The sequence below is a fragment of the Diospyros lotus genome, chromosome 10, assembly GCF_014633365.1.
Source record: "Diospyros lotus cultivar Yz01 chromosome 10, ASM1463336v1, whole genome shotgun sequence".
In the NCBI taxonomy this organism is placed as follows: Eukaryota; Viridiplantae; Streptophyta; class Magnoliopsida; order Ericales; family Ebenaceae; genus Diospyros; species Diospyros lotus.
Window position 1 is genome coordinate 17,370,828 of NC_068347.1, and position 20,293 is coordinate 17,391,120.

Consider the following 20,293-nt stretch of genomic DNA (forward strand, 5'->3'; position numbering starts at 1 on the left):
ACTGATCCCAAATATCGAAAATGGTTTTTTCTTTGTAAGATTTGGTCTTCCAATTTTATTATAACATCCTCTACTCTTGCATTCTTACTAAATTTGCATTCCATATATTCTGTTTTCTTTCTGCTTAATTTAAATCCCTTAGATTCTAAATTGTTTCTCCATAACTCAAGCTTAGTGTTCACTCCTCCTTTTGTTTCATCCACCAACACTATGTCGTCTGCAAATAGCATACACCATGGCACATCTGTCTGAATATCTTTAGTGAGTTCATCCATTACTAAAGCAAATAAGTATAGACTTAGTGCAGAACCTTGATGCAACCCTATTGTAATTTTAAACGATTCAGTATCCCCTCCGCATGTTCTGACCCTAGTCTCTGCACCATGATACATGTCCTTAAGGGCTTGTATATAGGCTATTCGGACTCCTTTCTTCTCTAAAACCCTCCATGATACTTCTCTAAGAACCCTATCATAGGCCTTTTCTAGATCTATAAACATCATATGTAGGTCCTTCTGATGATCCAGAATACGAGGATAAATTTAATTTCCCTAAACAACAACTTAGTTTCCATCCTAAGTTTATTCAACAGTTCTCTTTGGTTCTGACACTTAGTTTCTTCCTAGTAGTCTTCCTTAAAGACAGATTTTTGGTCCTGCCTTTTGAACCTTGAAAGTAACAAATTTAAAGAACTTCGAATACATTCAAGGGTTTTACCCACTAGAAGACTGGAACTCCATTGCATATTTTTCCAGGATGGAGAAAAGGAGAAGGGGAAATCAGGAAGATATCAACAAAACAAAATATCAAGATTCAAAAAGGTAGATTGATCACAGCTGAATATGAATTGAGAACAAAGATCCATAAAGCCTTTTGAAAATATCATTACTGATAATAAGTGTAACAAACCTCAGTAAGTTCTCCACATTACCAAATGTAGATGGAGCATCACCCAGTGAGTACTACTCCTTCCGGGAACTTATAGTAAATCTTGAGATGGTGTAGGTTAAAGGACAGCATCACCAAATGTAAGTTCTCCACATTACCAAATGTAGATGGAGCATCACCTAGCGAGTACTGCTCCTTCTAGGAACTAACAGCAAGTCTTGAGATGGTGTAGGTTAAAGGATAGCGAGTAGAGAGGTAAAGCAGTCAGATAGGGAATTTCTTATTATTTAGGTGTGCATTTTTTGAATTGCTTTGGATCATTGATTCCCTATTCTGGAATGACAATACATCATATTCTACATGGATATCAATTTGCAGTCTCTAGAATACTACTGGCTTCTGGTTTCTAGTACATTGGGTGTGCTTCTGATTCATGCACTATGTCAAAGACTGAGAAGTATGACCATGATGAATGAGAGTGCTAAGTATGCTACATAGGGATCTGAGGCAGAGACATTGGGTGCTGATATGGAAGAGAGAGAGAGAGAGAGAGAGAGAGGGTTTTGCAATTGTGAGCTTGTAAGCTTTATTTAGGAGAAATAAGTAACCAAGTATGATGTCTTCCCTTATATAGGTCAAATATAGCAAGTGGAGCTCAATCATGGGCAATATAAATTGCTCAAAGGCAATATGGGAGTAGGATGCTAGTTGTAACATAGCCAGGGGGCCCTTCGGAAGGGGAGCTCCCCCAGAGGTGATAAACCTACTCAAGTGGATGGCCTCTTGGAAGGGTCTTCGGGGGCTGGTCCCCCAAAGGCTCGACCCACACTCTTTAACAGTCTTCTGATTGAGACACCTCTTGGAAGCCTCCGTGAGACTCTTCTCCTATACTTTGACCCAGGTTATTCTCCAATAACCCCCCCTCCCCCCCCTTTTGGGGCCTCCTTCCTTTGAAGATCAATCTTCGAGGGGGTTTCTTTCGGCCTTCCGATCCTAACCCAAGACACCCGAAGACCCGTGTGCTCTCACCCGAAGGGTCCTACCACGTGTCTTTGTGCATGCCACGTGTCCCATTCCTTCGACGAGTATAAATACCCCTAGACCCTACACCTTCAGGATCCAAATCCAAACCCCAAAGACTTGGACCAGATCTACACACACTAAATCCACCTAAACACCTCTTCTAAAGAGTTCCACCTCTTCCAAAGCCTTCACGCACACATCATACCTCATCTGCATCCTCTCTTTAGCATCATGATGACCCCTGACTTAGGCATCGGAGGGCCCGCACGAGAGAGATTGTCGTGTGCCTTTTGACTGACTTTGTCTTGCAAATTCGAAGAACGAGCCACACTTCCAGACACCTATCAACTCTCCCAGATGGCAGAGACTCTTCTAGAAGGCCCTTCAGAGCTTCAAAACACCTCCTCCCAGACTCTCACAACTTTCCCGAAGCCCTACCTTCGAAGACCCTTCAGGTCCCACTACCTTTCGAAGACTCTTTGGGTCCCCACTCCTCTGAAGACCCTTCAAGTGACTTCCTCGAGGTGAATTTCGAGGCATTCTCCTTGCTCTCCCAGACAACAGATTGAGCTTTGCCCTGCGTGTTCTCTCGCTCTCCTAGACAATGGACCAAGCTATTCCCCAAGTAGCTTTTGACTCTTTCTAGCGTCACTCTACAACACATACCTCACCCTACCTTCTCGCCTCTAATGTTTGCCATCGATAGCGTTCTTTGTTTGACCTTTTGTTGCGTTTCCCATAGACGGCGCCAATTATTGTAGCTAAAATACAATAATGAATTTGTAGCGTGGGAAAGGTGATCTTGACGTTCGCGTGCAAGAATGATCTGGAGAACAAAATGACCGAGAGGCCAAAAAAATTATCAGGAGGCCAAAATGATCAGGTGGCCTCAGTGGCAGATCCACGTAACATAGGGTAGCTCACAATTAAAATTAATTTTTTTTATTAAAAAATATTTTTTTAATATAATAAATTTTTTTTTAATAATAAACTAGTCAAAAAAAAATTACAACCCACCCCAAAATCTATGATGTACAATTCTACATCTCAAAAAAAATTCCAGCCTCCCCATACATAGATTTCTGAATCCACCCCTGGGTGGCCTTGAGAGATAATGACTTGTTGATGCTGGTGAACGGTTGCTTGCTGATGAACAAGAGGCCTCAAATAACCGAGAGACCTGCCAAAACAAACAAACAGTGAGAGGCCCAGGAGGCTGTTCTCACGCAAACCCTCTGATGCTTAAGTTCGTCTTCGAATGCTTGAGCACAAAAATAGGATTCGAGTATCTGAGTGTAACAAAATGAGGAGACAAGCCTCCTATTTATAGAGGAGCATGGAGTAATCCTAATTAATCTGGGATTAGGATTCTTTATAGATAACACCTATCTTGATTAATCCTAGTCTGGTTGGGACTAGGATTGTTATGGATGGCGTTTACCATGCCCTTTTTGGGGATGAAATTTCTTATGGATGGTATTTATCCCAATTGTTCCAAAGTCCTTTTAGAATTAGAATTCTTTACGAACAATCACTTATTTTCTTGGAATATTAGAATCGAGGAACACCCTAGGAGGGTCCATTGGCTTCGAGGGAGGCTCCTAGGGGTTGAGGAACTCTTTGTGACCGTGAGGTCACTTAGGACCAAGAGGCCTCTCGATTACAACCGAGTGGTGGCCACTCGGTCACCACTTGGTGCTTTTTCACTTGCTTTTTCCTTAGCTTGGTCTTTTAGCTTGTGTTGTTTAATTTCCTTGTTTATTCATGGATTGCACTTGAATTGCACATAGATATTGAATTAATTATTGTTGACCGAGTGACCTCTCGATCATGGGAGATGGAAGATGCTTGTTGCTTGCGTGAATTGCTTGTCCGTTCTGTGAGAATCCAATGGCCACCCTCTCCTCCTCCAAATCCCTTCTCCAATTGCCGATTATTCTATTATATATGTACGCCTCCTCTATTCTCCAATTTCTCCTCCGATTTGATCTCCTAATATAATATTATATTATATATGCCACCTCTAATTCTCCTCCAATTCAATCTTCAATTGTGGCCATCACATGTATTGCTTCACGTGTATGGCTCCAATTGTTTAATATTATATTGTATTACGCTTGTTTGTTTGATCTTAGCGTGTGAATTTCAACCCATCTAGATATGCACTTGACCCGGATGTTGACTCGTAGATTTTAACCCAAATCTGCCACTTGTGTCCGCTCCATGTCCAAACTGTCTGCTGTTTACAGGCATATCACCTTGAAAATTAATTTGCCCTTAGTTTTAGAGGAAAAATTGTTCCATAATAGATGTGACAATTTTCCCTCTAAAACTAAGGGCGAATTAATTTTTAATCATCCCATTGTGACCTTATTCTTTTCTAAATAGCCTGATTGTCGTATATCTATAGAAAACTAAATAATTCTTGCTTAAATTCATATGTACACAAGCATGTCCTCTTATAGAGGAGAAAAGATACAACATAAGCAAAACTACAACACATAAGAAAGGGGAAAATGCATATATACAATCTTAGGAAAGTTTCCTAAGTCTAAATTAGGAAAGTATCCTATTACATATTTGGAAACTTCTAAAACTGCTTTCTTTGACCAGCGTAACTTCTCTTTTGATAATGGGAACCAACACTCCCCCTCAAACTGGTGAATAAATGTCTATCATTCCTACCTAGCCTATTAGGTCTTCAAATCTCTTAGCAGCCAGCCCCTTGGTTAACACATCAACCACTTGTTCTTTAGATTGAACATAAGGAATGTGAATTAGACCTGCATCCAACTTCTCCTTTATGAAGTGTTGGTCCATTTCTATATGCTTTGTCTCGTTATGCTCAACAGGATTATAACCAATACTAATGGCTAATTGATTATCACAAAACAGCTCAATTAGACCTTGAATCTTGCTTTTCAAATCCTCTAGGACAATCATTAGCCGTAGTAACTCGTATAGACCAAAGGCCATAACCCTAAATTCTGCCTCCGCACTAGACCTTGCCACAATGTTTTGTTTCTTACTCCTCCAAGACACAAGATTTCCACCTAAGAACACACAATACCTTGTTGTAAATCTCCTATCAATGAGAGACGCTACATAGTCTACATCCGTGATGCAATCACCAATCAAGAGTCGACCCAAACCGGGCAGCCTAGGACCGGCCCAAACAGTAGTGCTGGAACAGTAGAGAAACTTTATAAGTTTTAGGATTCTACTTTATGTTTGATTAAGGTTTTATTTATATTAGGATTCTAGTTGGATTTTGTTTATAAGTATTAGATGGATTAGCCAAACTCCATAAATATATCTAGAAGCTAGGGGTTGTAATAAGTTTTTTATTCAATAAATTCTAGCAAACCAGTTTGGTTTTTTCTAGCAAGTAGCTTCGGTTCTTGCGCCTAGTTGAGAGTCTAGCTTTGGTCGTTGAAGTTTGTTCTCTCAAGGGTACTTGAAACTTATTGTTTCATGAGAAATAAATAAATAAACATATCTAAGTCCACATGTAATGCAATCACCAAAAAGAATATGCTAGAAATGAATCTACCTTTTCAAGGTGTAATTTTTCACTTGGTATTGCACTTTCCCCAGGCCTTTGCACATGGTACACTGCAATGCTTGCCATCCATTGCAGGTCCCACAATTTCTGTTAATAAAGTCCACACCTTGTAAGCAACCAGCTATCTTTAACAAAGCTAACTTGGTTTCAAATAAGACAGGGACAAGTCAAAAGAACAAAAATTCTAGTTTATCTATATTTACAAATGTTAGGGATAATAAGCATAACCTCAAGGCATTAGAGCAGAAAAAAAATAGTAATATTTTGCAGCTACTGCATCATGCACACAGGTTGAGATTCATCTTTGAATTACCATTTCATTAGGTAAGCAACATCCTATCATCAACAAGATCAATTAAATGTTATAACTTCTGTTGAATTGTTAACCACCATCTCATCTAAAAGCTTAAACTATTAGATATAGGGTTAACTTTATCTTTTATATTACCATTTTTAGTTTCAACATGCCCCCTCACACATGGCCAGTATAGAAAAACTATTAGGTCAACAATTTAAATATTAGTAAAGTTAAACTACTAGATATAGGGTTAACTTTACTCATGCAACAATTTAAATATTAGGTCAACAATGAGGTTTGAACTAAGACTTGAATGCTCCGATACCATGTAAAGAGAATAATGCATATGTATTTCACAAATGAGGTGTAAAAGAACTTATACACATGCTTCCTATTCAAATGTAACGAAACAATATATTCTAAAGATATAGACAAATCATCTAAGTAAACATAGTTACTTAATATAAAGATTATAATCAAATCATTATCCTCTTGACAGTATAGAAAACTCCATTCCCTAAAGCCATCCAAAGAGTTTGCTATTCCTATACCGCACCAAATGATTTAACTTCGCCGGTTGTATTCACTCTAACTAACAAAATGAATACATAATATTGCAGGAGTCAGCTGTGCATGAGATAACCAAGCCAATGTATTAGCCAAACTGCAAGGCATCAATTTTTCTTCCCAGTTGCAGTTTCTGTGACAATTACAGACACAGGCCAGATAGGATCCCCCCCCCAGGGGAACCTATGATAACACACAGACATAAAAAGTAAATCATGCTAGAGACTGTTGAAACATTAGGGGAATATTGTAATCACCTTTGACATAACACCTTTTTTCCAAGCTCTAATGCAATATCATAAGTCCCAAGAGTAGCCACAGCCTGCAGATCAAAAGGAAAATTAATATCTAACGTGTTAACAGTGGCATCAAAGCTGCTACTCAGAGTGGTAGTAGTCATTGCATCAGATATGATACTCTGTTTAGCAACTACAACTAGAGGATGATGCCAAAGTACATTTGACATTGAGGTAAAAATATGGATTATCTTTACCCATATAATCTGAATTTTATCAAGTGTTATTATCATTATTGAAAAGTTATTATCATGCTGAAACAACTGATTATATCATTAAATCAAGTTATATGCACTCTCCAAATCCATTTCGTAATTGTGGAAGATAATGCGATTATGGAAGAATCAATCTAGAAGTGATAAGGTTGTGTTGTATATTACAAGAAAAACCTGATCTCTCTCTCTCTCTCTCCCCTCTCCCCCCTCCCCCTAATTTTATATATATATATATATTATTTGATAAAACTTAATAAATTAATAAAAACTGATCTATATTCTTGACCTCGAGACATGCTACCTTGAACCATCAAAATGTACCACAATTAATAGCAAAAATAGGCTAAATTTAGTCAAGAGTCAGAACAAAGTTTCAGTAAAACATCAAAAACAGCAAGTGACAAATCATCGGATGATTTATCTTGCCTAATCAAACTTGGCAAGTGATTAAATGGTTAAAACTTAGCCAGTAAAGTTGTTATATGGGATACATTTTAAAATCCAAAGCTTTAAGATACTGAATGATGACTTTTTCCTCCTTTTAAATTCTGAGATGAGGCTGTTTTCTTGGTCCCACACCAGATTTTGGTTGCACTCACAAAAGAGGAGCAAACCTTTCTGGAAGATCTAAAGACTTGCCCCTACCCAAACACCAATATACCTTGCCACCCTCCCCCCACCACCACAACAGAGGAAAATAGAAAGAAACAAAAAATTTAAACTCAACATAACCTTATAACCAACTGGCATGGATGAATCTCATTTTATTATTCCACTTTACAAGGGCTATTATTTTAGTTAAGATAAAAAGTTCTTTATTATCTTAACTCATACTAATTCCAGTCCCCCTCATCTCCTAGTATTACAACCAATGTGGATAGTATTTTATTTTTCAACTTTTTATTTATCATATTTCATACATAACCAACTCAAATTAATTGATTTTGCATCATTAGCCTCTAGAATCCTATAAGTTTTATCAAACAACTATAAGACCACCTTTTATTGTATGACAACATTTAGGTAGTTGTGTACCAATAAGTGCAAACTATAAGTGAAATATAGATGAGAATATTATAATGGCTCGGAGATCATTAAAGACAATAAGGCCAAACCTCGAAGTAACACCCAATGAAGATGATGCCTAAGAAGAGATTAACATGGTCTGGACATGTGAAGAGAAGACCAATAGACGTGCTTGTGAATAGAGTGGATAGAATAAAAAAAATGTAACAAAAGAAGTATAGAAGGACTAGAGAAATTTTGTATAACAAGGGATATAATGATTTTATAAAAGATATGATAATAAATAGAGATGACCAGATATCTAGAATTTATCTATGTAACTCCACCTAGTGAAATTAATGTATGTGATTATTTTGACAGTGATGAGACCTAGAATCTAGCAAATTAATTAATTTCTAATCCTATCTTAGTTCTTGTAACATTCACCTCAGCATCACAACTTCATGGAGACTCATCTTGTAAATATGGCTTTTTAATGCCCAACATTCTACACCTCAAAAGCATAGATTGGTCTTATAATTATCTTCTGAAAGGTTTCTCGAGCATTTACGTCAACACATTGTACACTTTAAAGCCCTCCCTCAGTTTATCCAACTACAATATTATGATCAACATCATCACTAAAGTTTTCCTTTATATGCAAAACCGGCCTTAGCTAAGAATTAGTAACCTTTTGTTGTTTCTTCTTACCTCAAACAAAAGAAAATAAACACTCCCAAGGTAAAAGTAAAACTAAATTGCCAATCAAAACTGGAAGAAAATATTTTGATCATCTTATTTGATTTTATTAAGCAGAAATTAGAAGGCAGTGGCATCTCATCTGCTTCACAAACAAAACAACAACAAATTTTTCTTGGGCAATTGGGCCTTTTATGGTATAAGAAAATCCCTGAGCATTGTGATATTCAACACATTTGACTACAGATGGAGGAAATTAGTAGTATTCTTCTTACCAGAATAACAGCAGGAGCAAGCGCACAGTCAATACAGACATCCAAAACAACTAGGTTTATGTGGAATTCAAGGTATGGCATGCAGTTGAATAAGCATGATGCTTTACCAACCTTGAGAAACATTCAAGCACTATGAAAAGTAAATAAATAGAATGCATCTTTTAACAGAAGACAAACAACATTCACTAAATCCAAGCAGCCAAAAATTGCACATTGTACACTAGAAGAAGTCCATTTTAGTCTGCCTGATTATCAGCTTCATTTTCAGTTAGCAGCATCTCATTTGCACTCAGAAAATAACTTCAAACTAGTTCTGAGCCAATATTCACATAAAAAAACTGAAAGTATAGCTGTGTCTCATCACAAACACCTAGTTACCCAGTCAATAAATTATCAAGAATCAGACCATTAACCCTTTAATTGGTACGAGTAACAATTCAACTAAAGATGCCATATGATCCAAACACCATATCCAACCCCACTAACAATTCAACAAACACATAATGTCCCAATTGGCAAATACCAGATTCCAATTAACACAGAAATAAACTCGGTCTAAATTACAATATCCAGCGTAAACGCACCAGTTCCAACACAAAGGGTCAGGGAAAGAACTCACAAAGATTGCAGAATATGAGAGCTTGGAGATGAACTCAGGCACGCCGAACCCGCGTGGAGCAGAGCCAGCAATGTCGAAAGCAAGCGTGAAAGGGGAGAGAACAACCTTTATTGGGAAGTCGAAGATGTCTATTAACTGTTGGCCATAGCGACGCGTGAATAGCTTGTACTGAAGGTCCGCGAATTGCTTCAGGCTCCTCAGAAGCCGGTCCGTTCCTCTCGACATGACGACTGAACTTAGACGAGGAGGAAGAGAGGAGCAGAGAGGAAGAGTGGATAAATATGGCTAAGCTTTCGTATCTAGAAAACTTAATAAATGAATAAATTGCACTCAAAGTTTTTGTAGTTTTGGTTATTTGTATTTAAATTTTTTGTAATTTTGGTTATTTGTATACAATTTTTTTGTAATTTAAGATTAATTTTGAAAACTTTTGTGATTTAATTTTTTTCCCAATGCCCCCTTCTCACAAACTATGTTACTTTAGCATCCTTAAGCTAAATTAGATAATTTTGATTAGAATAAAACTTAGCAAATGAAACCCAATGACTCAGCGATAGGTTTCGTAATTGTTGGAACCCATTGGCAATGGGTTCCATTCGCTAGTGGAACCCATTGTGGGGGATTTAAAACCTAGAAAGGTTGGGGGAAAAAGAGAGAAGGGGAAAGAGATAAGAGAAAGAAAAAAAAAAAAGATCGATTAAATATGATAGTACGAAGCAATGTTGATATAGATGTGTAAAAAGGATTGGGTCTTCTCCAAACACAAATGGAGGAAGTAATGAAGTTGGTTAATAGTGGTGATGTGTTATAAATGTTAGGTCTATGTCTTATTTGTTACTATTATTTCTGTTTATTATTCTTTTTCTTCTTATTTTCTCTCTCTTTCTCTTTAGGTTCAACTTCAAGAAATGGTTGTTCTACAACCCATAACTCATTAACATAGAAATGTTAGTTTTTGTTCCATATTTTTAATCTGAAGAATGTTCCAAATTGATTCTAAATATTGATTTGGAGACCCAAAACACACATTGTTCCCACACAATGGCACAAGAATAATGGGTTTTTCAATCAAAACCATCATTTTCAACTACTAAAAATGATGGTTTTGGTTTACCATCATTTTTAATACCCAAAATTTGACGTATATAATATTTTAGGAATTTGTAAAATTTTTGAGTCAAAATGTAATTTTCTGTACATTATGGGCAAAAACGAAATTTATAAATCTTGGCTAAAATAGTGAAACGATTATGGTAAAGACGAGGATTAGGGTCAAAGATATGGAAATGAGGCTTAGGGACTTATGAACTCGAAGGATTTGCAAAATAAGGCATAGAGCATGATTTTTCATGCAGTCGGGCCTAAGTGTAAGTTTAAAATTTTGGCCGAGAGAGGTAAAGAATAGGGTTTTTCAAAAGTTTCGGGGTTGAAATGAGGATTCTGGAACTCAAGGGGCCTAATGGAAATGTTGGAAATCTCAGGAGTTTTGAGGAGAGGTCCAAATTGTAATTAAAAATTAATCTGGGGGTAAAGAATAATAAACAAAAGTCAAGTGAAAAACCTACAAAAAAACTAGACAGCCGCATTGTCACTGTCGACTAACCACTTGTGGCCATCGAGAAGGTCGCTCAAGGCCTTCAGAGAATGCTCCAGGTCATGATGGCTCGACTTCTGATGGCCATTGGGCGAGATCGCACATGATTTGACCGAATTTAATGCCGGAAGTGACTGAAAAATTTGGATGACAAGTCGTGGCATTTTTGTGATGATTCAAGGCTACTCAAGCCACTTAGTGGCTAGATCTAGACCTTAGGGGGTGAGTAAGATTGGGATTTAGAGGTTAGTGACTGGGATTTGCCTTTACATAGAAGGTTCGAGGCTGAGGGTTTTATTCAAGTTTTTGCGTCAAATTTGTATTGTTTTAGAAAAAATCAAGTGTTCTTGATAAGGGCTTTTATTCCTTGTAATTTTTGGAGAATTTGGGAGTGATTGGTATAGGTCTTAAATGGTTTCAGAAGCTTCGCTGGAGCTAGGATTGAACCAGCCATTTGGGGCTTTTTTGGTCGAGTTTTGGGGCATCCAAGGGTGCCCTTAAGATCGACTTTAAAAGGGCTACAAGGTAGTGGGGTCAAATTAGCCATTAGAGCTATCGCCAATGATCGGAGCCGGAGAAAATGATTGAAGAAGACAGGTCACGTAAGCTACATGTGTGTATTCCACTCGCAAGCTATGCTCTTGGCACGTGAGGTACAAGAAAATTTTGAAATTATTTTTATAATTTTTAGAAAAATATTTTAAGAATATCTGTAAAAAAATATTTGGTGAAAATAGATAATAGATATTTATTGTGTAATTTTGAAGAAATAAGGGTTTAAGAAAATAGGAGAAAAATAAAGAAAATTATGAAAAATTTTAGAAATTTAGAAATATTGATTTCCTTAGATGAAACGTTAGTCAGGAAATAATTTTTGGCCGTCAGACTTAAGGGTTTCACAATAGCACGTGTTTCAAGATTTCAACATAAACTGTGTTAAGGTGAGCGGTTCAATCCAGCACTTGGTTTTTGTTATTGCAAATATTTTGGCTTGTGATTGGTTAGTGAATGGTTTTACCCTCAAAACCTTAAGTTATTCAGGTGAACAGGATTGGTTAGTGTATGGTTTTACCTACCAGACCTTGAGATGTTCCATGGAAATATTTTGTCAAATTGTTTGTTTTACCAGCATATTGAGCATGTTATATTCTTATATGATGAGTCAACAAAGTTTATTTCATGAAACGCATGTTGTGTGTTTCCATAGCATTAATTTGTTTGAGATCATGTTGTTATAATGTCCGATGGGATGGGATGCGGTCTCTTTGAGAATGTCGCTACGTTAATCCCGTTGGAGTAGTGGATTGGGTTTCCACGGGTGATTGCCGAAATGCACCCTGGGGATTAAGTATGCTGAGGTGTTTTCTCCAGGTTGACATGTTCATTTGTTTATGTCATGCTCATGATCATTCATGCATCTTATAAAATTATCTTGTGCCATCACTTAGATGTTTCAGCATCTAATCTAGGTTATGCCCCTGGAACATTCAAACGTTTTAGACAAGGATTGTAATAAGGGCAAAAGCATGGCTAGTTGAGGGCCAATGGAAAACGAGCGTAATCGTCATTGTTTACATTTGCAAGTCATGTAATATTTATTCAATTTTAAAAGGCAATATGTATAAACGGTTGTGGTAATCTATGTTATTTAGTCTTGATATTTTTCGTTGCATAATGATATGCCTTACTTAGCTTAAGTCTATCGCACTTGTTAGTTAAGTAGGCGAGACTGGGGTTCTAGGATTTTGTGAGCATGTGAAAATAATTCTTTGAGACCTTGTGCGTGGCAAACTTATATATGGCCAAAAAAAAAAAAAAATCCCAATAAATCCCTTATAGTGGCATGCCCGATGATGTGGGGTGTTACAATCACAATTTTTAAAATTTGTAACCTTTTATTTGTTATTTAATTTTAATTTTAATTTAACTTAATCAGTGTTTAATCAACTTAACAATAAATTGCACCTAAACCCCCTATAGTTTGGGTCATTGCACAAAAGCCCTTTGTGGTTTAAAAATGGCTTTTTGAGGACCCATGTGGTTTAATTTTTTGTTGGCTTGGACATTCATTTGTTTGTTTTTAACACAAATGATCTTAATTATAATTAAATTTAACTTAATTTATTCATAATATTTGTAACTAGTAATAAAAAAAAAAAATCAACAATAGGCCACCCATAGCAATGACACCTACAGCTAGTTTCAGCGGTAGATTGCAACTAACAACTCATTGTTGGAACTAATGGTGGGTTGTTAGAAATAATGAAACAAACGAATCATTATACCAAACTTACCTAGTTGCACAACGGAGATAGGATCAATGGTTGAATCACTGGTTCGAAACGAAATCACGGTGAAAATCGTTTATTTCCATAACCTAAGAGTCATACACACACAGAGTTGATATTTTGAATTCTCTTGAGAGAGTTGTTGCTACCAATTCTTTTTCTTCTATATGTTTCATTTCTAATTGTGTATAAAAGATATACGAGAGCATGCCCAGCCCATCTGCCCACTTTCTCCATGAATAGAGGAAGATGGTGAAATTGCCAATGGTAGTTTCTTCTGCAACCGCACACAACGATTGTAGATCCCAACTTGGGTTTGGATCTGGATCTGGTTACTGGATCCGAACCCGTTATGGGCGGATCTACCCTAGTAGACAACCCGGATTTACTTCATCTCTCACTCGTACATAATGAGTTCACATACCCATATACTATCATTTCTCTGTGAGTTCCATATTGACAAATAGGTCATGTGACAAACATATTTTTTTTCTTTTCGAGAGCTCGTTGCTATACAACTATTAGGTATATATAGCAGCTCCATTATTCAAGTAGAGTCTGTATGCTATACCTTAGAACTATCAAGTCACATTTATTCATATTTAGATCTCAATTTGGTTTATCATTTTTCAATAAAATTTGTATTCACAATTATAATTCAACAAATGATTATAATTGGTCGACCTGTGAATACATTCAAATGTGACACTCAAATAGATTTTTCCTTCTTCCTATAATCATTTCATCAGAATTCAATATGCTTTGTCCAACCAAATCATACATAGTCTTTGGTAACATTCCAAGATAGTTGCACCAAATCATAACTTTAAGAAACAGTTAAAGTTCTAAGGGTACTTTATGAGATCCTTGTGACCTCGAGGGTCTCACACAATTAAAAGAAGAGATCCATATCTTTTGCTACCTTATTTTTAGTCGAACTTTGCACACATGGTATGAAACACGTGCTACGATATTATTCTCCTTTCCCGTAGAGCGTATGTCTCATTTTATATAAATACCGTACAAGTGATAGTTCAGATATACTCAGTATCTAACTTGAGTCCACAACTCTACTTTTTATACATCTATTAAGCATGACTCCCACTTAGCATTTTTAGACATGTAAGGTGAGAAACGAATCTTTACTTTTTAACTATCCTTTATAGTCTCATCTTGATAACTCATCAAGGTGATTTTTGTTTTAAGCTTGAGCTCTCATTAGCTTGCCTTTTTGTGATATGCTTAAAACTTATATTTCATATATGCATCACTTAGTCATAGATGTGATTGCTTGTGTGAGAAAATCAACCATTTGTCCGACATACCTTTAATGCACTCAGCAATATGCATGAAGCATTGAACTTAGTATTATTCACAGAGCATTGTGTATATGTGTAGGCATTATAAATTTGTGTATTAAACACAATTGACATTAATAAACATAAATCATGAATTGAAATAAATTGGAAAAATATTATATATTAGTGTTCACAAAAAAAAAAAAAAATTTAACATCTACACATTCCCAAGGACTTAACATGACTCTAGAATAAATCTCTTGGAATGGGTTTTGTGAACAGATCTGCTATCATTTTATATGTAGAGATATTCTCTAAGCGCACCTCCTTCTGTGCAATAATCTCTCACAAAATTATATATTGTGTCAATATGTTTGGTCTTCGAATGATATTTGGGATCCTTAGTGAATGCTATTGCAGCTTGACTGTCGCAATTCATAATAACAGAATTCGACAAATCATTCACAATTCCCAAGTAGTTCAGAAACCTCTTCAACCAAACAGCTTCTTATACTACAACTAATAATGCTACAAACTCAGTTTCCATTGTAAACAAAGCTGCACAAGTTTGTTTCTTGCTACTCCAAGAGATAGCTCCATTGCCAAGTAGAAAAGTATATCTAGAGGTAGATTTTCATTCATCTAAATCTCTTCCCCAATCAGCATCAATATACCCCTCAAGGTGTAGATCTTTTCCTTGATAACAGACAGAATAATCCACTGTACCATTCAGGTACCTCATTATCCTTTTTATGGCTTTCCAATGAAGTTAACCTGGGTTTGACTGATATCTACTTACCATGCCAATTGTATAGAAAATATCTGGTCTTGTGTACATCATAGCATACATAAGACTACCCATAGCATTAGAATAAGGAACTCTAACTATCTGTTCCTTTTCTTGTGGAGTTTTAGGACACATCTTTCTAGTTAAGCTTTCGCCTTTAGCAATTGGAGTATCTACAGGCTTGCAATCTTGCATATGAAATCGTTCAAGAATCTTTCAAATATATGGCTCTTGAGAAAGAGCTAACAATTTCTTTGAACGATCTCTCTTGATCTTAACACCAAGAATATAAGTTGTTTCGCTTAAGTCCTTCATCTCAAAATTGGAGGACAACTATTCTTTGATACTCAAAAGATACTCCTTATCATTCACAGCCAAAAGTATGTCATCAACATAAAGAGATAATATTACAAACTTATCGTTAGATCTTTTGACACACACACAATGGTCCTCATCAATCATTTGAAAATCACATAAGATAATCGATTAATGAAACCTTAAGTACCATTGTCTGGAAGATTGTTTCGATCCATAAATGGATCTCATGAGTCTGCACACTTTATGCTCTTGACCCTCTTTTATGAAACCTTTGGGTTATTCCATATAAATTTTCTTTTCCAGTTTGCTATTTAGAAACATCTTTTTTACACCCATTTAATGTAATTCCAAATCTAAACTGGCTACTATTGCTAGGATAAGGCGTATAGAGGTAAATTTTACAACAGGAGAAAAAATTTCTTCATAGTCAACTCCTTCTTCTTAAGTATATCCCTTGGCTACTAGACGTGCCTTATATCTCTCAATGAATCCATCAACTTTGCGCTTGATTTTCAAAACCCATTTATTTCCAATAGCCTTGTGATCCTTTGGAAGATCAACCAATGTCCAAACTTGGTTTGATTTCATTGAGTTAATTTATTCTTCCATTGCATTTTGCCATTTTTCTTTAGTAGGTCCAGAAAAAGCATCTTCGACAGAATTAGGTTCTTCCTCATCTTGTGGGACAATTAAAAAAGTTTCACCTTCAACATTGAAACGATGCTGAGGTATGTGTCCATGATTAATTTTTCTAATTTGAGGTTCACGTGAAACGGATTTAGGAACTCTCATTTCGCTCCCACTTGGATCAGATTCCCTAGGTACATTTTCAGGTAAATGTACTAGACAATTTTGAACAATGGAATCGTCTTGATCCTCAATTTCATAAAGAAACAAAATTTAATTTATCTTTTCCCTGCTAGGAATCTCATTTTCTAAGAAAAAAAACATCCCGAGATTCAAACTCTGTAACACTCTCACTTGCTTGATCACCAATAAAAGCATATCCCTTTGAGTGTGTCGAGTATCTTACACATATACTATTTTTTCCTCTTGGACCCAACTTTCCATATTTATGAGAAGGATCATGAACATAGGTTGCACATCCCCAAGGTCTCAAATGCCTTAGATAAGGTTTCCTTCTAGTTCATAACTCATATGAGGTAGAAGGTATAGATTTGGAGGGTACTAAATTGAGTAGATAGGCAGCTATTAACAATGCATCACCCCAATAAGTGATTGACAACTTTGCCCCTACCATCATTGATCTAACCATTTCTAGAAGAGTTCTATTTCTTCTTTCTGCAACACCATTTTGTTGTGGAGTATATGGAATGGTCAATTGTCTCTCAATTCCTTTTTCATCACACAACAATTTAAATTGTTTAGACAAATACTCATGACCCCTATCGGTTCTTAATGCTTTAACATTTTTGTCTAATTGATTTTCTACCAAGTTTAAATATCTTTTGAAGCACTCTAAAGCTTTTGACTTGTGATAAATCAAATAGATAAAACCAAAATGAGTATAGTCATCAATGAAAGTACTGAAATAAACACCTTCATCCCTGGCCCTAACTTTCATTGGACCATATATGTCAGAGTGAATTAAATGTAATGGATATTCATCTTTAATCATTTTGCCAAATGGTTTTCTTGCCATTTTCCCTGCCAGACAACTTTCACAAGTTGGTAAATTCACTTTTGCAACTTGCCCCAATAAGCCTTCTTCTGCTAATTTGTCTAATCTTTTTTGTCCTATATGGCCTAATCTTTACATGCCATATATTCTTTTCTTCATACGAATTTCTAGAAGAAATAATGAGGGAAAAACTGGCACTTTGTAATTTGCTACATGAAGCATAATCTACATCAAGTACAATTAAACCATTTTGCAAATTACCAGAACCATAATATATTGAATTTAAAAATAGTTCAAACATCGTGTCGTGGAAATACATAGCAAACCCAAAATTAAGAAGAATAGGTACAGAAACAAGATTTTGTCGAATTTCTGGTGCAAACAATATATCATATAAATATAAGGTTTGACCACCATGAATACACAACTTACAGGTGTCAATGTCTTTAACTTCAACTTTTGTATTGTTTCCCACATAGATCCACTTAGTTCCACATGGTATTCGACGATATTTTTATCTCTTGCTACATGGTCTGTGGCTCCTGAATCAATAGTCCATGAAGGATTAGATTTAGTCAAGAGTACTGAACTCAAAACATATATAACATTTGAAAATACATTTAGGGCATGTACCTTTTTTGGTTCATTATAGTCACGTGCAAAGTGCCCCTTATTGCCATAATTATAGCACTTTACATTCACCATGTTCTTCTTTTTGGAGGGATTGTGAGCTAGTCCCTTACCCTTGTTATGGTGACTCTCAGATTTTTTAGAATGAGCTCCTTTGTCTTTCTATGGGACATTATTCCCTTTATTTCCTTTGTAAGGAAACTTACGCTTAAACTTGTGAGTGTCTTTGGAGTTAGATGCCATCATATAGACATCAGTATTAGGTCTAGAGGCCTCAATGCGGTCCTTCTATAACTCCAAATGGCATAAAGCATCGACCATTGTCTTTATGTTCGCGTTATGAGTAAGATAAATCTTCATATGCTCCCAGTTGTGGGGTAGGGATCATCTTGCACTTGTTGTTCATCAATGAGGTTCACACCAACATCTTTGAGTTCATTGACTATATTGGTCATCTCTCGAAGATACTACCTCATGTTGTGGTTTGGGCATTTTTTATAAGTATCAAACTTAATAGTTAGTTGGTTTACCTTTGTAACTGAAGTCGCCCCAAACTGCTCTTTAAGATAATTTCACATTTCATGTGCCAACTCATATTTTCTGAATTCTTGCATAACATCATTCTCCATACTGCTAAACAACGTAATGCGAGCAGTGGAGTTCTTTTTCTTCCAGGCGTTGTAAGCCTCTCTATCCCTCCTATGTTGTGCAGTGGTTCCTTCAGTAGGTTCCACCATTGCTTGACTTAGAGCTTCTATTGACTCTCGTTCCTCAAGAACATATTGGATTTTCATAGTTTAGATTTCATAATTATCCCCATTCAATTTTTTGCCTCTTATCAAATCAGCAATTATATTATTTGAATAAGCCATTGTCAAGGATAATCTAAACAAGATTCGTTTTATTAATACCATGCCTTACACACATTTATTAAATAAAATTAATAATAAATATTCAACTGGACATGGTCGAAAGTTCACTATGTTCCCAATCATCACCCATATTCCAATTGTCCAATTATTGAAAATTTTATTTTTCTTTACCCCAAAAGAAAATTTTGAGAACATTAAATTCCACTTAATAAGGAATTATTGAACCATATTTAATCACAAAGATTAAACAATTAACATTAAGGCATGCATATTTAAGCATAAAGATTAAATAATTAACATAATTCATTTCAAAAAATAAAATAATAAATACATAGTTTAGAAATTTGCTACAAAAAAAAAAAAAAAAAAAAAAACTAGATACATGGATTGAGCAACACATTACACAATAATTCTAGTCATATGAGGAATTGCATGAATGACATCACCGAAAATTATTCTAAGAGTCCTTTAAGCAATGTCACTAACAATATCAATTAGTAAGCTACTTGGATATAAAGTCATTACAAGTTCTCTTTTTCTATATGCATTTAAGAAGAAACACAATATCCCACAAAAACTTAAATGACTATATTCCCAAATACTAGCTATTAATTCCTTGTCATGTGGCAACAACGTGGTAAACAAAGATTGATATTGTCCTTCTTTAGTCCATAACTCCCTACAGCCGGCAAATATAAGTTCTTGCATCATGTCACACATAGTGATGATGTGTTCATGTATATTTTGCCCTTCCATCATTTGATAGTCATCTAGCTCCCTTTTCATTTCCATAACTTAGACTCTTTGGGTAGTAGTTCGGATGATTCTTGGGGTTCGCACTCGTGTCATTTCTCTAGAAATGAATTAAAGGGAAAAATGACAAAATAAGAATTTGATAAACAAATTCTTTAAACAATTTTGTACAAAACAAAATGTATGTTATAGACACATCCACTTATGGTTAACTAATAACCTCAAAACAAATGCCATAATAAAGTATTTATTATTAACTAATAATGATATTTATTTTATTTTATTATTAACTAATAACAATAAATATTTATCAAATTGAAAAACAACCAAACAAGTCCTCAAATAAAAAAACACACTTTTGTAGATTTTAAGGCCACAGATTTACATTTCAAAAACATGCCCTTAATTGGAAATATGACCTTTCACACAAATCAATAAACCCTTATGTAACTCTCAATCTAAATTTTCCATTTCACTCAAATTTTATTTGCATTTGAATACTCATTCCAATGTAAACTTTACATGGAAGTAGAGGAATAAAGAAAAGTTTAATAAAAAGGGGCCACAATTTTTTACTATTAAGGCTGTTGCGGAAAATCTCTACAAAATAGTAGGGTTAGTGCAATAACATCGAACCAGATTCAATCGAATGTAAAGAACA

The 20,293-nt window shown here is 35.6% G+C and overlaps 1 protein-coding gene across 2 annotated transcripts in view; it reads right to left on the reverse strand.

Moving 5' to 3' along the window:
• The window catches only part of LOC127811986 (uncharacterized), a 44,245-nt gene extending 34,501 nt beyond the window's left edge, over positions 1 to 9,744 (reverse strand). Inside the window, exons 1-3 of one of the 2 annotated variants that reach the window (XM_052352217.1) lie at positions 9,451 to 9,744; positions 6,599 to 6,663; positions 5,465 to 5,563 (exon numbers count right to left, since the gene is read on the reverse strand). In XM_052352217.1, coding sequence (XP_052208177.1) covers positions 5,465 to 5,563; positions 6,599 to 6,663; positions 9,451 to 9,675 — 389 coding nt within the window. In that variant the 5' untranslated portion in view covers positions 9,676 to 9,744. The remainder of the gene's footprint in view (positions 1 to 5,464; positions 5,564 to 6,598; positions 6,664 to 9,450) is intronic. The other variant, XM_052352216.1, reaches the window with a different exon arrangement.
• Positions 9,745 to 20,293: the final 10,549 nt, after the last annotated feature.